General features: G+C 51.9%; 1 protein-coding gene across 1 annotated transcript; it reads left to right on the forward strand.

The window, feature by feature from the left end:
* Positions 1-13,198: 13,198 nt before the first annotated feature.
* Positions 13,199-13,897, forward strand: basp1 (brain abundant, membrane attached signal protein 1). Its single transcript, XM_056596180.1, has one exon. The coding sequence runs from the start codon at positions 13,208-13,210 to the stop codon at positions 13,895-13,897; it is 690 nt and encodes a 229-aa protein (XP_056452155.1). The 5' UTR covers positions 13,199-13,207.
* The last annotated feature ends 5,032 nt before the right edge of the window (positions 13,898-18,929 follow it).

Genomic DNA, 18,929 nt, shown 5'->3' on the forward strand with positions numbered 1-18,929 from the left:
AAATGCAACAAATGAGTGAAGTGAGAGAGAGGGAGATAAGGAGGAGGAGAAGGAGGTGGAGGCAGAGCAAGGAGTGCGAGACGAGAAGCGGGATCAGCGGGGTGTATAGGGAGAACGTGTCAAAGTGACAGAGAGTGAGGGGGGAGGAGGGGAGGCGGAGGGGGAGGAGGAGAGGCAGAGGGGGGAGGCAGAGAGGGGGGGAGGCTGGGATATAAACAGTGTGTGTTCAGAGGAGACAGGCGGCCCAGTGTGCTCCAGTTCACACAGAGCTGAACCTCATCTGGAGTCTGAACACAACCCTGGAACCGCTCTCCAGGGAACCTCCTGCCCCGCCCCCCCCCCCACCCTGCTCATCAGTAGAGGATGGCGCTGACCACTACTTCCGGTTGCTACCTTAATTTCCTGTTTCCCATCATGACTTCCTGTTGCCCATCATGACTTCCTGTTGCCCATCATGACTTCATGTTGCCCATCATGACTTCCTGTTGCCCATCATGACTTCCTGTTGCCCATCATGACTTCATGTTGCCCATCATGACTTCATGCTGCATCATAATTGTTTCCTGATTCCCGCTATCACTTCCTGTTGCATCATTATTGTTTCATTTGTTTTGCATTGGCGGTCTGGGCCTCTTCCCATTGGCCCAGAGAGGCCTCTACCTATTGGCCCAGAGAGGCCTCTTCCCATTGGCCCAGAGAGGCCTCTTCCCATTGGCCCAGAGAGGCCTCTTCCCATTGGCCCAGAGAGGCTTCTTCCCATTGGCCCAGAGAGGCCTCTTCCCATTGGTCCAGAGAGGCCTCTTCCCATTGGCCCAGAGACAGAGAGGCCTCTTCCCATTGGCCCAGAGAGGCCTCTTCCCATTGGCCCAGAGACAGAGAGGCCTCTTCCCATCGGCCCAGAGAGGCCTCTTCCCATTGGCCCAGAGAGGCTTCTTCCCATTGGCCCAGAGAGGCCTCTTCCCATTGGCCCAGAGACAGAGAGGCCTCTTCCCATTGGCCCAGAGAGGCCTCTTCCCATTGGCCCAGAGAGGAGTGCAGGTGGAGGGCTGAGCAGGAACCACAAAAGGGGAATTTCTCTGTGGACCAAACGTTGATATGATGAACCGCATTCCTGCGATCGGAATGGAGAGAGAGAGAGAGAGAGAGAGAGAGAGAGAGAGAGAGAGAGAGGACAGGTCTCTGGACAGTCTCGAACCAATCTTTCAATCGGTTAATGTTTAATGAAATGTGCAAATACTGAGGCTCCCAAATACATACATGAACACATGCATACACGCACACGCGCACACGCACACACACACACACACACACACACACACACACACTAAACCTAACCCACACACACACACGCACACACACACAAACAGAGGCCGGCACACACACATTCCCCGTATACAATCCCTGAATGCTGCGTCCACAATATTTCCTCTGGCCGTTGTGCATTGCGTTTCCCACTACATTGTGACAGGGACAAATACTCCTCAGTTCTTTGCTGTGATCACATGACTCCCGGCCCGGTCTCTGATTGGACGGCGCATGTTGGCTCCAAACATCTGCGGTGCTGGGCGGTTGGAGGAGCATTAGTCTTACCGCTAATGAGGCAGAGGCTAAAAGCGGACCTCAGTTACCTGTAGACCGTCTGGGAAACCGTAAAGGCAGCAGTTCTAACTGTACGTCCACACAAGAAGCGACCAAAGCGTCAAAATGGTCGCTCATAAAGTTTCGCTGCGAATATTTCTGTTTGCTTTGGTCGCTCAAGTCGCTCATGACGTACAATTCAAAAGTGCCTGCCGGTGTTCCCTGGGATCCACGCAAGCGAAGAGCGTCTACATTCCGATTGGCTGTCAGTGTTTTGCCGCTGAAACGCATAATAGTAATTTGCATAAAGTTAAACGGTTTTCAACTTTTTTTGGACGCTCTGGTCGCTCAACTTTGGCCGCTGGTAGCGTTGGTCGCTTTGGTCGCTCTTGCCAATAGAAAGTGAATGACTTCCGGCGATTTGGTCGCTCAATTCGCTTCCGGTGTGGCCGTACAGTAAGGCTGTCTTCTTACTTCTTACCAGGAGAATTCATTCTAAAGTTGAGGTCTTCTCGTTAAGATCCAGACTTTGCTCTGAGACATTTCTTCCTCGAAAGAAGAAACAAAAACCTGACAGAGGATTTGATTTCAACGTTTGAGCCCTCAATATCTATATATCTAAAAATATTTTTTTTCATGATTTTTATTATGATTTATCTGACACATGGATTCCAACTGTGGGATGACGGATAATAACAATTGATTCTATGTCCCATCCTATTGGATAATCTGCTGTCACTCAATGACAGCTCCTTCAAAGTGAGCGACAGAAAAGGCGGCCAATCACAGAGGAACATTTCAAATTTATTCAGTGCACTCTTCGGAGTTAACTTGGTGCCCACGTCCACGCTGTCACTATGACAACGATCAACGACTACTTCTGAGGCAGCCCTGTTAGAAGAGGAATGAGAATGTATCGACTACTACTGTCTGAATCGTTCATGTTGGAACAGAGATGAGGAAGTATCGACTACTACTGTCTGAATCGGACATGTTGGATCAAAGATGAGGACAAATCGACTGCTACTGTCTGAATCAGTCCTGTTAGATGAGGTATGAGGACGTATTGATTACTACTGTCTTAATCAATCATGTTACATGAGATATGAGGTGTGTCGTAACAGATATGGGGACATATCGACTACTTTTCTTAATCAGGCCTGTGGCATCAGATGCTGATACAGGATGGAGACAAAATGGCTGCCGCACATAGTAGTTGGATACTACTGCTGTATTTTCTCTCTGTAATTTGTACTGAATCAGTCTGATCGAACATGAACACATGGGTTTATACTCATCAGACTGCTGCATACTCATATATAGCACCAATTTAATATGATGTGTTCAATAATTGTATGTAATGTTACATTTACATTTAGGGCATTTAGCATTTAGGGCAATGACGCTTTTATCCAAAGCGACTTACAATAAGTACATCTGTCAGAAGGGAAGAGGATCAATATATCGCTGTCGCTGCAGTTAGGTCAGGTTTCTCTTGGCTTTTAAGTATTCCAGCCCAGACTTCCTGACCTCGAGTCCATTGGAGAACAATCTAGTTACACTGCTCTCCAAAATCAAAGCTGTGACTCACACACACACACACACTCCCAGCCCTCCCAACACTCCCAGCACACTGGCTAGTGTACACACATCCTTGACTGGACTGGTGAGTGTGTTTCTGCACTTCTCGGAAAACATCAAGTGAAAGAATCAATGAATCGAAACCAAAACGACAGACGGTCGTTTTGGTTTCAGAAACACAGTTTCTGAAACCAAGTTATGCAGAAATAAACAAAAATATGTTCCGGCTTTAAGTCCACCAGCCACAGTCCCGGGACGATACTGTTTCTTTAAGGGCAGCCCGCGTGTTTACTGTTTGCATAGCTGAACTCTCCCACATGTTGTCTCAATGGCAACCTTGAGCCTGACAGATAGCTGCCTGCGCTAGCACACAGCGCAGCCCCGGGGTCAGGGGTCACATATTTCTCAGACTGCCCTCATCGCTCGTTGATAAACAGTGTGTGTAGTGTGTGTGTATGTATGTGTGTCTCTCTGTATGTGTGTGTGTGTGTGTGTGTGTGTGTGTGTGTGTGTGTGTGTGTGTGTGTGTGTGTGTGTGTGTGTGTGTGTGTGTGTGAGAGACAGTGTGTCATGACAAGGTTTTGTGCGTACTTGTGTGTTTGTCAGGGTTTGTGTGTGTGTGTGTGTGTGTGTGTGTCAGGGTTTTTGTGTGTGTGAATGTGTCAGGGTTTTGTATGTGCGTGTGTCAGGATTGTGTGTGTGTGTGTGTGTGACAAGATTGTGTGTGTGTGTGTGTGTGTGTGTGTGTGTGTGTGTGTGTGTGTGTGAGAGAGCAGAGTTTATTTATGTGTGTATTGGCTGCGTGTGTATTGGCATGTGTGGGTTCTTCCTACTGAAAGTAAAATATTTACTCTCTGTTTAGCACACACACACACACACACACACACACACACACACACACACACACACACACACACACACACACACACACACACACACACACACACACACACACACACACACACACACACACACACACACACATAAACACACAGAATGAGTTATTCTGAAGGAGTGGTGCTTTCCGTGATGCATAAAACACGGTACCTCGTCACCGTGGAACAACGAGCAGAGAGGCCATCGTGGATCTGCTATGAGAGAGCAGACGGGAGCAGATGTCCGCTCTCTCCCAAGCTCGCCTCCGTCCGTCCGTCCGTCCAGCCCTGAGGTCCTCCGGCGGGCGTCCTGCCATTAGCACGGAGGAGATCCAAACCGTCCGTCCACAGCCTTGGATCGATTGAGCTCATCTCCTCCCCGCGGTCATCAGGGATGTTTGGAACGCATCCAGGCGCTCGATACACCGAGGGGGGGGGGGGAGTGGCTTGTGGGAGTTGGACCCCGGCCAAGGGGAGGGGAAGGGGAGGAGTGGGAGAGCAGGGAGAGGGGAGGGGAGAGAGATTTAGAATCAAGCAAGCAATCAATCAATCGATTGAACAACTGCTGAATTTTGAACTTTATTTGACGTTGTCTTCACCTCGTGAGGTGGCTTGAAGGCTTCAGTTAAAGTCGTTCTCACTTGTCTTTTATTGAACCACGTTCTAACCGGGACGAGGCTTCTTGCGACGAGGCGTGTATTTTCCAAGAGCTTGGCAGTAGAAAAAAGTGTCTCAGGGAATGAACTTTGTCATTTGATCCTCCAAGGTTTGACCCGCGACGGCGCGAGGAAGCCTCAGTGACGGTCTCCCCGAGGGGGTAGGGGGTCCGCGTGTCGTAGCGACACCGGAATGTACACAAAGTCTGTCTCCGCCTGCTCCCCGGTCGGACCGGTTCCGGCGCGGAGCCGACCAATCGGGACGCAGACACGTACCTCGCCACCGAAGGCCCAGAGGGTTAAACAACGTCGTCACCGCCGTGGTCATGTGACAGTGGCCGCGCCGTGTTTAGGGAACTGGAGAAGAGGAAGAGGTGCGGGGAGGAAGTGTTCGAATTGGATTCGTACGACCGGTGCTGCCGGGTGTGAAGCCGCCGACGTGCCTGGTGTCGCTGGTGTCCCGGTCTGCACGTTCATAGATCACCTCACAGAGTGATGCCTGACGAATGCACTGTGTGTGTGTTTTGCTACGGGGGTCGCAACTCGACTGATGGTAACCACGGTAACACTGAAAAGAGTTCAACGGAACAGCCTTCCAACCGAGGGCCGTGTGGAGACGTCTGGCGTTCAGAGGATGCGGTCTCTGTAGCGTCTCGTGGTTCTCAAGTCACACCAGACAGCAGGGCGGGAGAGGTTATGGTCATTCGGTTTGGATGTCGAATATAGTGAAGAAATAATGATAAATAAAACTTGGATATACTTTTGGCCGACATTATAGGATGTCAAGAATGTCAAGAATCTGACATTATTTAAACAATCAACAAGACAAAGACTTTCTTTTCTCTGTTCATGGTGTCCGTGGCGGTCATAGAACAGTGTCTCTGGTCCTCAGTCCAACCGTATTGTCTGAGCCCATATTTGCCTCTTAATATCCTCTGTTTGTTTAAATGATTGCCTCTCCTTTCATAGCCGCCCCTTATCTGTGGGGCGCTGTAAACGGCTCGGTGCCGCTGTCACGTTTATGGCAGGTAGATTAGTGAGCGTGCTACCATGTTTGCTCTCCATCTGAAGCCCGGCGCTCTCAGCAGCGATGAGAAGACAGCCGTTCCACGGCTGGGACCGCCTGGGGTCATGGTGGTCAGGCCACGATTGTTTTCAGGACGGACCTGAATTTAGTGTATGACCCACCTCTGATTAAGGTGTCAGCTGAATGACTTCATAGAATAGTAAGATGTAAACAAGTCCCAAATGGGGTCAGTGAACGTCCCCACAAGCTGGCGAAAGGTACCCTGAGTGCTAGTCCAATGGTTTAATATTTGACCGTCCCTAGACCCACACTACACACACTAGATGAAGATTTTTCGACGACCATGACCATGAGAAGGAGGGGTTGGGGTTTGTTGGCAGACCTCAAGTCCATATCCAAATCCACCCTACAGTGGCATCATTGGGAGATGTTGAGGATGGTGGATGGATCAGGTGACTGATCAAACCGGTTGGCTGACTTGTACATCACACATCTGGTCGGACCCTCCCACTTGTTTTACACAGCGCTGGTACACTTCTCCCAAAACGTTAATTTAACTAATTGATGTGATCGGGCCCCAGTACACTGTGTGGGTCTACCAATGTATAATGCTGTTGGTATTATATAATACTATTAGTATGCATTCACTCCTAAGTTACTCAGCAGACACATGGTGGATTCAGAGACCTGGTGTCCATCAGGATCATTTAGTTCCAGGGTGCCGACACCGCAGACATTGGGGAATCGAACGCAGTACCTTTGAACTGGGAATCGAACCCGTCCCAATACTTTCTTCCATTTATGTTCTGGTTACCTCTGTGTGCCGGTTCCAATCCCCGGGCGTTGGCTCACTACTTCTGCCAGGGCCCTTGAGCAGCATCCCGCACACAGAGCTGGGCTTGGCTTGGTGGGGCTGGGCTTCTGTTCTGGGGCAGAGATTAGGATTAGATTAGAAACAGATGACACGTTTCACCACGGGATGACCAGCTTCATTCTAACGATCTAACCCCAGCTCGTCTATAACCAGCGGCTGCGTTGGAGGAGCTGGAAACCTTTGATGTTTGTGATGCTGTCTTACGACACTGTTTCACATGTGGCCCCAGGAGACCTGATCAACGTCTACAGGAGACGGCCCGCGGCCTATTAGACTTAATTAAACTCCCTGGAGCCCCTGGGAGGGGGGGGGGGGGGGGGGGGCGGGCAGGCTGGGGCATGCCCCAGAACAGAGCTCCAGTCTGGGGTCCCTGCTGGGGATGGCTCCCTGTGTTGTGGAACTTTCTCCGCCGTTCTCCGTCCGGTTCCCAGATGAGTCCGTCACTCTGGAGAGGCGAACAGTTCAGCTGATTGAAACGTTCAACGATGAAACTAAACCAAACCTGTTTTGTACAGCTCGTACTTCTGATGTTTTTTTTATGATTTTATTAATTTCCTGGATCGAGTTAAATGGTAAATATAGTTTACTTTTATTACAAGTAAATAATAGATAAACATCACGTCTCTTACTCGTTTCCAATATCACATTCAAAGATCAAATTAAATCCACAATAATAACGACAATATACAAGATAAGCCGTCGGTATCAGTTCCCTGATTCCGTTGGCCGCTGAGCTGAATTCATCAGCGTCAAATCAGACAGAACACCTCATCGCCGTCACCTCCCCGACGGAGCTGAGGACTCAGGCCTGTAGATACACCGTCACCTCCCTGACGGAGCTGAGGACTCAGGCCTGTAGATACACCGTCACCTCCCTGACGGAGCTGAGGACTCAGGCCTGTAGATACACCGACACCTCCCTGACGGAGCTGAGGACTCAGGCCTGTAGATACACCGTCACCTCCCTGACGGAGCTGAGGACTCAGGCCTGTAGATACACCGTCACCTCCCTGACGGAGCTGAGGACTCAGGCCTGTAGATACACCGTCACCTCCCTGACGGAGCTGAGGACTCAGGCCTGTGGATACACCGTCACCTCCCTGAAGGAGCTGAGGACTCAGGCCTGTGGATACACCGTCACCTCAGGGGTCGGAGATGATGGCAGACTTCCAGGCAGGCGCTCTCTCTCTCTCTCTCTCTCTCTCTCTCTCTCTCTCTCTCTCTCTCTCTCTCTCTCTCTCTCTCTCTCTCTCTCTCTCTCAGTCAGTTGTGACAGGACGAATCAGTCCCTCAGTGCTGTGTCTGGGAGTGGGGGGGGGGGATGTTAGCGTTAGTGTAGCGACTTACAAAACAAACCTCCGTCCTCACGCTTGCTGACTGGGAAGAAGACAGCCAACTTTTTTCTCCACTCAGTGAAATAATCACTTTATTTATTTTTTAATTACCATCTGGCTCTAGGAGGCCTACAGGTGGACTGCGGAAGTTGGGGATTGAACCCACAACCTTTCAGCTGGTAGTCGGCACCCTGAACACATTGTTAATTGAGTTCCACAAAACTCAAATCAAGGAGTTTCCTTGTTTCACTGTCACACCTGCCCTAACCTGAGCTCCTCCATTGCATACTAAGCATTCGGTTCCCCTAGCTGGATTACCCACAATGCCGAGCTGGACGTGTCAGCCCTTCCTGTGCAGGACGTGTTAGGACTTCTTGTTCACAGAGGAAGTTTGTGACTCAGGCTCCTTCTCACAGCCGGGCCCCAAGAGCCGATTTGCCCTGTAGGTCCGTGACTCAGGCCCCAAAGAGTGTTGGACGTAGCGACCGGCGCTAGGAGAATAGCTCCCAGCTGTTGACATTACAACAATGCGTCAGCTATTTCTATAGCCGCAGCGTTTCCTCACAGGTCAGCAGGCTCCGAAACTCATTCACCACAGAACCCGCCTCCGGCATTCCCCAGATAAGTGAACCACTGCGAAACTCGTCAACTCTGAACCATCTGACGAGAAGCCATGTCGTCCGGGAACGAGGGGCGAGTGTTATGGTTGAGGTGTTCCACTCCCAGCTGAAAGGTTCTTGGTTCCATCCCCAGTGTCCGCATTCTACCTGGGGTCATCCTAGAGCAAAATGCCCTCGAACCCCTACCTGTCCCTCAATGACCTGACTCTGTACTGTCTAACCCCTACCTGCTCCTTAATGACCTGACTCTGTACTGTCTAACCCCTACCTGTCCCTCAATGACCTGACTCTGTACTGTCTAACCCCTACCTGCTCCTTAATGACCTGACTCTGTACTGTCTAACCCCTACCTGCTCCGTAGTGCCCTTTCTCTGGACTGTCTAACCCCTACCTGCTCCTTAATGACCTGTCTCTGTACTGTCTAACCCCTACCTGCTCCTTAATGACCTGTCTCTGTACTGTCTAACCCCTACCTGCTCCTTAGTGACCTGTCTCTGTACTGTCGATCCCCTACCTGCTCCGTAGTGCCCTTTCTCTGGACTGTCTAACCCCTACCTGCTCCTTAAGGACCTGTCTCTGTACTGTCTAACCCCTACCTGCTCCTTAGTGACCTGTCTCTGGACTGTCTAACCCCTACCTGTCCCTTAATGACCTGACTCTGTACTGTCTAACCCCTACCTGCTCCGTAGTGCCCTTTCTCTGGACTGTCTAACCCCTACCTGCTCCTTAATGACCTGTCTCTGGACTGTCTAACCCCTACCTGCTCCTTAATGACCTGTCTCTGTACTGTCTAACCCCTACCTGCTCCTTAATGACCTGTCTCTGTACTGTCTAACCCCTACCTGCTCCTTAACGACCTGTCTCTGTACTGTCTAACCCCTACCTGCTCCTTAACGACCTGTCTCTGGACTGTCTAACCCCTGTCTGCTCCTCACTGATTTGGATTCACTGTAAGCTGCATGACAGAGTAGGAAGATGGCGGTCGCCGTTGTTGTAAAATGGTGGCTCCTGAATGCCATCTGAACCCAGGAGGGCCGAGACCACCGACTGTAACCACGGTTGTTTGGCTGCCCTTTACTCTGCTGTACCAACAAGCCACTGGGGGGTGGGGGGGGTTGGTGCAACATCCCATAATAGTCGTCTGATAAGCCGGTAGCCCTCATCGTGTTGAGAGCAACGCCGCCGTCGCGAGCGAGCTGGACGCGAGCCAACTCACGGCGGCGGCGATCAATAGTGCTTCCACCAGTAAGCGCAGTGTCAATTTGGGAATTGATCAGCTAAATATCAATGTGTGTCTGTGTGTCTGTGTGTGTATGTGTGTGTGTGTGTGTGTGTGTGTGTGTGTGTGTGTGTGTGTGTGTGTGTGTGTGTGTGTGTGTGTGTGTGTGTGTATGTGTGTCTGTGAGAGAGAGAGACAGGTAGATGGATAGATGGAGAGAAGGGTTGATGGACGGAGAGACAGGTGGATGGACAGAGACGGATAGACTTATGAAGAGACAGGTAGACGTACGCAGAGACGGGTAGATGGGGAGATGGAGACAGGTGGACTTATGGAGAGACAGATAGACCCAGACTTAGGTAGATGGAGAGATGGCGAGACTGGTAGACGTAGGGAGTGACAGGTAGACGTACGGAGAGACGGGTAGAGCCAGAGTTTGAACCCCCTGCCCCGGCCTCGGTGATATAAGACTCTGGTGCGTCCGGCTGATTTAACGCGACCGTGTTTTACGCTCTGAAGCGACGAGCACGGAGGAAACTGGAGCAGAAAATCTGCCCGCCTCTCCGTGCACTCAATCAGACCGGACAGGGGAGCAAGGCATGCTGGGAGGGGGCATCGGGGTCACCGGGAGCGACGGAAATGTTCAGGTGAACAGAGTTCAGGTCAGACGAGCGCAGCAGCGACGGATCATCAAACACGTCCTGACAGCACGGAGAGCGGTCCTCAAAACGTTCTCCAGGATTCTACACGGCTCCCAAACGTCCCTGTGTCTCTTTAATGTCCTCACATCCCAGACACATGTTCACATGTTCAACTGTTTCATGTCCCCGTAGTGGGGGCTAACCGCTAGCTAACAGCTAGCTAGGCCACGATTGGTTTCAGGACGGACCTGAATTTAGTGTATGACACACCTCTGATTAAGGTGTGACTTCATAGAATAGTAAGATGTAAACATGGCCCAAATGGGGTCAGTGAACGTCCCCACAAGCTGGCGAAAGTTACCCTGAGAGCTAGTCCAATGGTTTAATATTTGACCCTCCCTAGACCCTCACTACACACACTAGATGAAGATTTTTCGACAACCATGACCATAAGAAGGAGGGGTTGGGGTTTGTTGACAGACCTCATGTCCATATGTCTCTCTCTCTGTCTGTCCCTCTCTCTCTCTCTCTCTCTCTCTGTCTCACTCCGTCTCTCTCTCTCATACCTTTCTGTCTGTTTGTCAATCTCTCTCTGTCTGTGTGTGGAGGTTTTCTTCCAGAAGCAAAACACTGTGTTAGACCCATGGACATATTGAAGAATGGACAGCGGACTGAAAAATGTCCGCCCATTCATTCCGATGAAAACTGCTCAATGGTGCAGAGGAACATCTTGGAGAGATTTGCTTCCGCATCATGGGCGCCTAGCCACTCCCTCATGCATGACGTGCCGGATGCAGAAACATTCTCGTTAACTAGCATTGTTAGCATTGTAGCCTCATCAGCGAGAGATCTGAGCGTCGCATTGTTTACCGACAATAGTATAAGTTAATAACTCTCCCCGATGAATCTCTCTATGTGATCTTTAAATTACACTCCTCCTGCCATCTGGACAACAAGATGGCTTCTCACTTCTCACCCGAAGCTCGAGGCTAGCTCTCGGTGCAAGGAGAAGAGTCAGGGTTTGTTTCGATCGGCTGTGAAGGCCGACAGGCCGACATGTCTGACAAAAAACGTTTTCATAGTTTGAACCGTCCTGTAAGACAACACATGGTCGAGACAGTTACGAAGACCCAGACGTCTTCATCTCTGGTGTTTCTTTGTCTGCTGCGGTGACACAACGCCAACAGATCCTCCGAGACGCGACCTCATCGCTGGCCTGTCACGTCTGCCACCGATTGGTCGATGGTTGGCAGGTTGACTGAAAACTCTTTTGTTTCCGTGGAAGCATCGCTCCTCAGTATCCGTCACGCCTCGCCGGCGCTCCCCGAGGCCGGCGTTACGTAGCCAGCGGGCCGCGGGGCCAGCGGTGCTTCCTGCCAAATAACGAGCCCTTTTGTCTTCATGTAGCGTCGCTTTGTGTCTGCTGGGGACAAGGGGCGGCATTAAGACCGGGCCGCCGCGGCCTGGAGGTCCCATCGTCCGGCACAGCCGTCCGTGTCTGGAACGACTTAGCATCTGTGTTAGCATCTGTGTTAGCGGCGGGGAACGTCAGCGGGGACAAGTGGGTGAGGTTCTTCACTGAGTGGCGCGGCGGCAGTTAGCATCTTGACGAGAGGGTCCTAGAGGCCGAGGAGGACTTCATGAAGGACGGACAAAGATGGCTCTCTTCCTTTGTCTGTTGTTCGGCCACCAGGCACTGGGAGACTGGGCAGGCCAGTGGGGCTGTACTGGTGTTAGTGGTTAACAAGAACAGAGAGGTGCACTGGGCTGTACTGGTATTAGTGGTTAACCAGTACAGCGAGGTGCACTGGGCTATACCGGTGTCAGTGGTTAACCAGTACAGCGAGGTGCACTGGGCTATACTGGTGTCAGTGGTTAACCAGTAAAGCGAGGCCTGCTGGGCTATACTGGTGTCAGTGGTTTACCAGTAAAGCGAGGCGTGCTGGGCTATACTGGTGTAAGTGGTGGGTGGCCACATGGCCTCCACTGTAGAGGAATCCATAAAGGAAGGATGTCTTTGTATTGACTGCGGGGATGGAGTCTTCTGGTTCCTCCCCTGCTTATTATAGAATGTAGAATGTCCCTCTCCCCCTATAGGGTAGAGTCTGTCAGGGGGGGGGGGGGGGGGGCTTTAGGAGCTGAAGTCCCCCCCCCCCCGCGGAGGAGACAGATGGAGGCGTTGTGTGGAAAATCAGATCAAGGGAACCAGAACCGTACGCTGGGCCAAATAGTCCACAGGTGGACGTGTGTGAGCAAGAGGATTAGAGCGTATGTGTCAGTGTGTGTGTGTGTGTGTGTGTGTGTGTGTGTGTGTGTGTGTGTGTGTGTGTGTGTGTGTGTCTGTGTGTCTGTGTGTATGTGTAGATGTCAGTTTATGTGTGTGTGGGTGTGTTTGGGCTCTGTGTGTTTGTGTTGTGAGGATCTCAGTGTGTCTGTGTGTGTGTATCCTTGAGTGTGTAAGTGTATGTGTGTGTATGTGTGTGTGTTTGAGGATGTCAGTGTGTGTCTGTTTTCGTCCTGTCCTCAGTATTCTCCCCCTGCTGTCCATGATGCTTTAAGAATAGAAACCTCCAGTCGATTCCCTGTGTTTAGGATGATGAAGGGGTGAGGGTGGTGAGGTGGTGAGGGTGGTGAGGTGGTGAGGGTGATGAAGGGGTGAGGGTGATGAAGGGGTGAGGGTGATGAGGTGGTGAGGGTGATGAAGGGGTGAGGGTGATGAGGTGGTGAGGGTGATGAAGGGGTGAGGGTGGTGAGTGCTGGTCTCACCGTGCCCCCCTTTGTGTTGCAGAGTCCGACGGCACCATGGGAGGCAAGCTGAGCAAGAAGAAGAAGGGCTACAGCGTCAACGACGAGGCCGGCAAGGAGAAGGACGCCAAGGCCGCCGGGGAGGAGAGCGAGGCGGCGACCGGGGACGCCACCGCCGCCACGCCCACCGCCGACGGCAAGGAGGCTAACGACACGGCGGCCAAGGAGGCCCCCGCCGCCACCGAGCCCGAGAAGAACGACGCCAAGGAGCCCGAGAAGAACGACGCCGCCGCCGCAGAGCCCCCGGCCGCCAAGGAGGCGGAGCCCGCCAAGGCCGAGGAGAAGCCCGCCGCCAAGGAGGCGGCCCCGCCCGCCGCCAAGGAGGCGGCCCCGCCCGCTGCCATCAAGGAGCCTGAACCGAAGGCCGCCGCCGCCGCAGCCGCGCCGACCCCCGCCGCCGCTGCGCCCGCCGCCGAGAAGAAGGACGAGGCCGACGCCAAGAAGACGGACGCCCCCGCGGCTCCGGTGGTGAAGGCCGAGGCGCCGCAGCCCACCGCCGCCGCAGCCCCCGAGCCCGCCGCAGCCCCTGCCCCCGCAGACCCCGCCCCCGCCCCCGCCCCCACCCCCGTCGCCGCAGCCGCGCCCGTCGCCAACTCCACGCCGGCGCCCGTTGCCCCCGGCGACGCGAAGGAGCCCGACGCCACGGAGACGACCGGCGCCGAGAAGAGCGTCGTCGTCCCAGAGTGACGGACAGCTGTCACTCAGCCCCTCTCCCCCCCCCCCCCTCCGTGAAACAACCACAGAATGATGAAGAAACCATTGAATTAGCCCCGCCCATATTACCAGAATAACCATGATAATAATAATACCTGTTATGATGATGATGATGATGATTGTGATTTGATGAAGGGTGAGCATCCGGCGGCCGCCATCTTGGGAAGGGTGGGCCACGCTCAGCGGATATTACTACTATTATTATTGTTATACTTATTACGATGTTTTATTCTATTTTTTCTGCTGTAGTATTTGAACTTTGATACGAGTCGATGTCTCCCATCTCCATCCACCCTCCCCCCCCCCCCCCCCCCCAGACCCCAACGCCCTCTCCTATTGGACCACCCCCACCCGGTCCTGGTGCTGCGTCGGCCCCACCCCTGGGTGCCCCGGGGGGGGCCGGACCGCCGGCTCGGGAAGGAGGGGGGGGCGGAGAGAGGCCCTGGGGGGGACCAGGAGCATGGTCACGTCCTGACTCAAACTCTGACACAGAACCACCTCCTCCTCCTCCCTGAAGCCCTCACCTCCTCTCTTCAGTCTCCTCCTCCTCCTCTCTTCAGCCTCCTCCTCCTCCTCCTCTCTTCAGTCTCCTCCTCCTCCTCCTCCTCCTCCTTCTCCTCTCTTCAGTCTCCTCCTCCTCCTCCTCTCTTCAGCCTCCTCCTCCTCCTCCTCCTCTCTTCAGTCTCCTCCTCCTCCTCCTCCCTGCAGCCCTCACCTCCTCTCTTTAGTCTCCTCCTCCTCCTCCTCCTCTCTTCAGTCTCGTCCTCCTCCTCCTCCTCCTCCTCTCTTCAGTCTCCTCCATCTCCTCCTCCTCTCTTCAGTCTCCTCCTCCTCCACCTCCTCCTCCTCCTCTCTTCAGTCTCCTCCTCCTCCTCCTCCTCCTCCTCATCCCTTCAGCCCTCTCCCCCTCCTCCTCCTTGGCAGCCATTTTGGTGCCCCCGTGCCTCCATCTTATCTCTGGGCTCCCTGTGCGGCGGGCGGTCGATGGAGGGGGAGGAGGAGGAGGAGGAGGAGCATTGATTGGGAGGGATATTTCATCCAGGGGGGTTCTGGGATAAAAATAGGCGTACCTCCTCCGCCTGCACTCCCCGCTCACCACCGCAGAGCGCTGCCCCCGCACTCACACATGAAGTCGTTAGGAGCGTTACGGTCGTTAAGACAGTAATAAATCCCTCGATGGCGGCCGGACACCTCGCCACACGCCCCCCTGATAAACCGTCCCGCCGTCTGTCTGACTCCAGGCGCTCTTAATGGCCGCCTGTGCTTACGTTAGCCGACGTATCTACTGTACACCAGCACTGGGACCCACCCACGGGGGCGCTTGTTTAACCCCCACTGAGCGGCGGAGGGGAGGTGCTTACCACCTCGGGGCTAGGTGCTAGGTGAGTTATGGTCGACAGGACGGACCGGAGCGGTCTGGAAATCCGAGCAGATTCCCCAAAACACAGTTTACATAAAAGGCTGCGGGTCTGATCTCCTCTGACCAGATCACACGCGAGGATCCTATTCCTGTGATGTTCCAGCAATATTCCCATAATACTCCCTGAATGTTCCTGTAATACTCCCAGAAGGAGGTTATGCTGTCGGGGGCCGGAAACCATAAAGAGACCCCTATGTGATCACTACCAACCTTTTGGAGACACGTTACCATGGTCACGGTAGCATTATGGGAAGCCATGGCCATCCTGCATGGGAGGAGACCCTCCAACCCCCCGCCCCCTTCCCCCCCCCTCCCCGCTAACATGATACATACATGTAGGTGTGCATATACCTGTACTACACCTGTGTTCATGTAGGAGTTTATATAGACCTGTATATCTATGTAGGTGTATGTAGACATATCTACACGTGTATATTTACCGGTGTATAAGTATGTGTATACAGACCTAGATATACGTAGGTGATTATATTTACCTATATTTAGGTGTATATATTTACCTATATATGTATAAATATATATATGGGTTTATGTTACAAGAACCTATGAGTATGTAGGTGCCAGTAGACCTGTATATATGTAGGTGTGTATACCGACCGATATACCGTGCGAGTGTGTATACACATCTACGTGCATGCAGGTGTATTGGGCTCTGGTGATGTCACACACACCTATGTCTATGTAGAGCATCAGATCCCACCAGACTCAGAGGCTCCGCCCCTCTCAGCAGAAGCATGTCGTGGTCTCGTCTTTTGGTCCAGTGGGGAACGAAACAAAATGTTATCCTTTTTGTTTTCAGTCCGCAACCAATGGGCGACTGCAGTTGATGTTGTCATTCCATGTCTCCATGCCAACTGTCACTCAAAAACCACAGCAAAGACCACACACACAAAAAAAAAGAAGAGAAATTGGTGCATTCAAAGTTCTATGTACTTGTATAAATGGTGCAATGGTAATAAAATGTACGAAATCAATAACCTGGAGAGCTTCTGTTGGGTTTGTCACTCGCACGCACGAATGCACACACACATGCAAACATACACACACAGACACACACACACAAACACCTGAGTAGCACACACACACACACACACACACACCAACACACACCTGATTAGCACGCACACCCACGGCGACGCACACACACACACACACACACACACACACCCGGACGGTTGGAAACGGACCGGAGCCTTCAGAGTTCTCACAAGCTTCTCAAAGTCTACAACTAAAAACGACTAAAAATAAACCCCGAAAATAAATGAAATAGGAAGTTGTGGGACAGTGTGTGAACGAGAGTCTCTCTGCTCTACACTATGTCGCCTCCCCTGGGGAACGGCGTATTTTAAGGCGCTCTGAATCCAGGCGGCTTCAGGGTCTTAATCACGCCGTGAACACATGAATCATTCAGCAGCCGTTAAACGTGTTTCATCCTCCCGCACTCGGAGCACGTTGACAATAGCGACCAAATGATGAAGGACGTTTTCTAGAAGAGTCTGGGGATATTTTTAGCTCGCCGGCCCCCTGTGTTGACAGGCGGGCAGGTGGGCAAAGACACCGGTGTTCCTTCATGACGGTGTGATGTTCTGCTCCCCAAGAGGCCAACTGTACCTCCAAACTCTCATGGAAATCTCAATCGTAACTAAAGAATTATATAGACCTTGCTTACATAATTACAATCAAATGAAAAAGGAATCGTATACATTCTCCCTGGACCTAGAGACACCTCCCTGCCTCTCTCTGACTGAGAGGTGGTTAGATAGCTTGCAATTGCATTCCCGCGGTAGCCACGAGGTCTGATACTGAGCCCATGGAATCGACCGACTTCTTTGACCAATCCTAAACTATCCACGATGGTCCCCACCTCACCTTTGTTTCCTTTGTATTAACCCCACGATGTGAACATTTACCTATAAGACTCATGTTCATCCATTGTTTCACTGAATGTATGCTTGGTAATTTTGCTGCCTGTATCTTCCCATGATTATGATCTAAAATTAAATCCAATATTTTGTGTCCTAAAAATGTGTTATTCTTCATCACAAACCAAACGAATCCGGAGTCCTTTCAGCCGTTCATATCAAACGTTCAACCAGAACACAACTCTACCTGACGACTTTAAGCAAACGAACGCCTCAAACGACACATCTTCCAGGAGCTCCGGCCCTCACTCGTTCATCTGCCCCTCCTTAGAGGGTGAGCGCCTGCCTTTGTGAGCGTGTGTACCTCTGGAGACGCACGGACGGCTGGACGATGAATAAGTGAAGGGACGGATTAACATTAGGATAGAATCAGATATTAAGATCACAGATTGTATTTTATCTTACATATTTACGATGGTTAGCAGAAGTAGTTCATATAGATCAGGTCCATGACGACCGTTCATGGGTCTATTGGTGTAGAGTGGAAACTAGACAGGGGGCACACGCACACAACCAAGCCAACGCACCATTGACCCCCAACAGCTCCCTAGAAACCATCGCTAGGATACCGAGGCCTTGGCAACCAGCTGGCGTGGGGAGGGGGGGGGGGGAAGAGAGGAGAGAGAGAGGAGAGAGGAGAGAGGAGAGAGAGAGAGAGAGAGAGAGAGAGAGGGAGAGAGAGAGACGTCAGGAAGCAGGAAATTGACTCAGGAAGACTGATGGCCGGTTGAGAGCCAAACCTCCAACTTGCCCTGATCTGTGGTCTTTAGGACTGATTTACTCTCCCCCCCTGTGTGTGTGTGTGTGTGTGTGTGTGTGTGTGTGTGTGTGTGTGTGTGTGTGTGTGTGTGTGTGTGTGTGTGTGTGTGTGTGTGTGTGTGTGTGTGTGTGTGTGTGTGTGTGTGTGTGGACCCAGACAGATGGTCTCCTGGGAGGATTCACCCCTGCAGCAGCGGGAGGTGTCAGTGTCTTGCCCGAGGGCACTGGGGCATAGAGCGACGCTCTGCTGCTAAGATAACACGGGATTCTTCATCAATACGCAAACAAATACACACACGCACAACCACACACACACACACACACACACACACACACACACACAACCACAAACAAACACAACTGCATACAAACACATAAATACAAATTCATCAAACACACACACTTCATTAAACAAGCACACAGTTAAACACAGACTTTGAAGACACGCACACTTAATAAAACACACAAACATTCAATTCAACAACCACAGACACACAAACAAACAAAATAACACCCGCACACACACACACACACCTAAGGCAACCCAGACAGGCAAAAAGCAAACACACACACACACACACACACACACACGCACACACACACACACACACACACGCCCCTGCCGCTGTGTATCGGAGCAGCGTTCTGAAGCTCACTCGGTGTGACAGGTCTATTTTAGTTTTTGATACAAGAAAAAAAAAGTCGATTCTGTCCGTCTGTCAGAAGCATCACAGCGCTCGCAGAGGAGTGTTTTAACCTTTATGGAGAAAACTCCCATCATGCATCAGGCTTATCGGCCGAAGACAAAGAACAAAAGCCAGTAAGAAAAAAACAACAGCTACACATGGAAGAATGCGTTCAATCAGGGAATAGATGATGGCTGTAT

The sequence above is a fragment of the Gadus chalcogrammus genome, chromosome 8, assembly GCF_026213295.1.
Source record: "Gadus chalcogrammus isolate NIFS_2021 chromosome 8, NIFS_Gcha_1.0, whole genome shotgun sequence".
In the NCBI taxonomy this organism is placed as follows: Eukaryota; Metazoa; Chordata; class Actinopteri; order Gadiformes; family Gadidae; genus Gadus; species Gadus chalcogrammus.

Coding starts and splice junctions, on each gene's coding strand:
- basp1 (XM_056596180.1), top strand. CDS start 13,208: ATGGGAGGCAAGCTGAGCAAGAAGAAGAAGGGCTACAGCGTCAACGAC.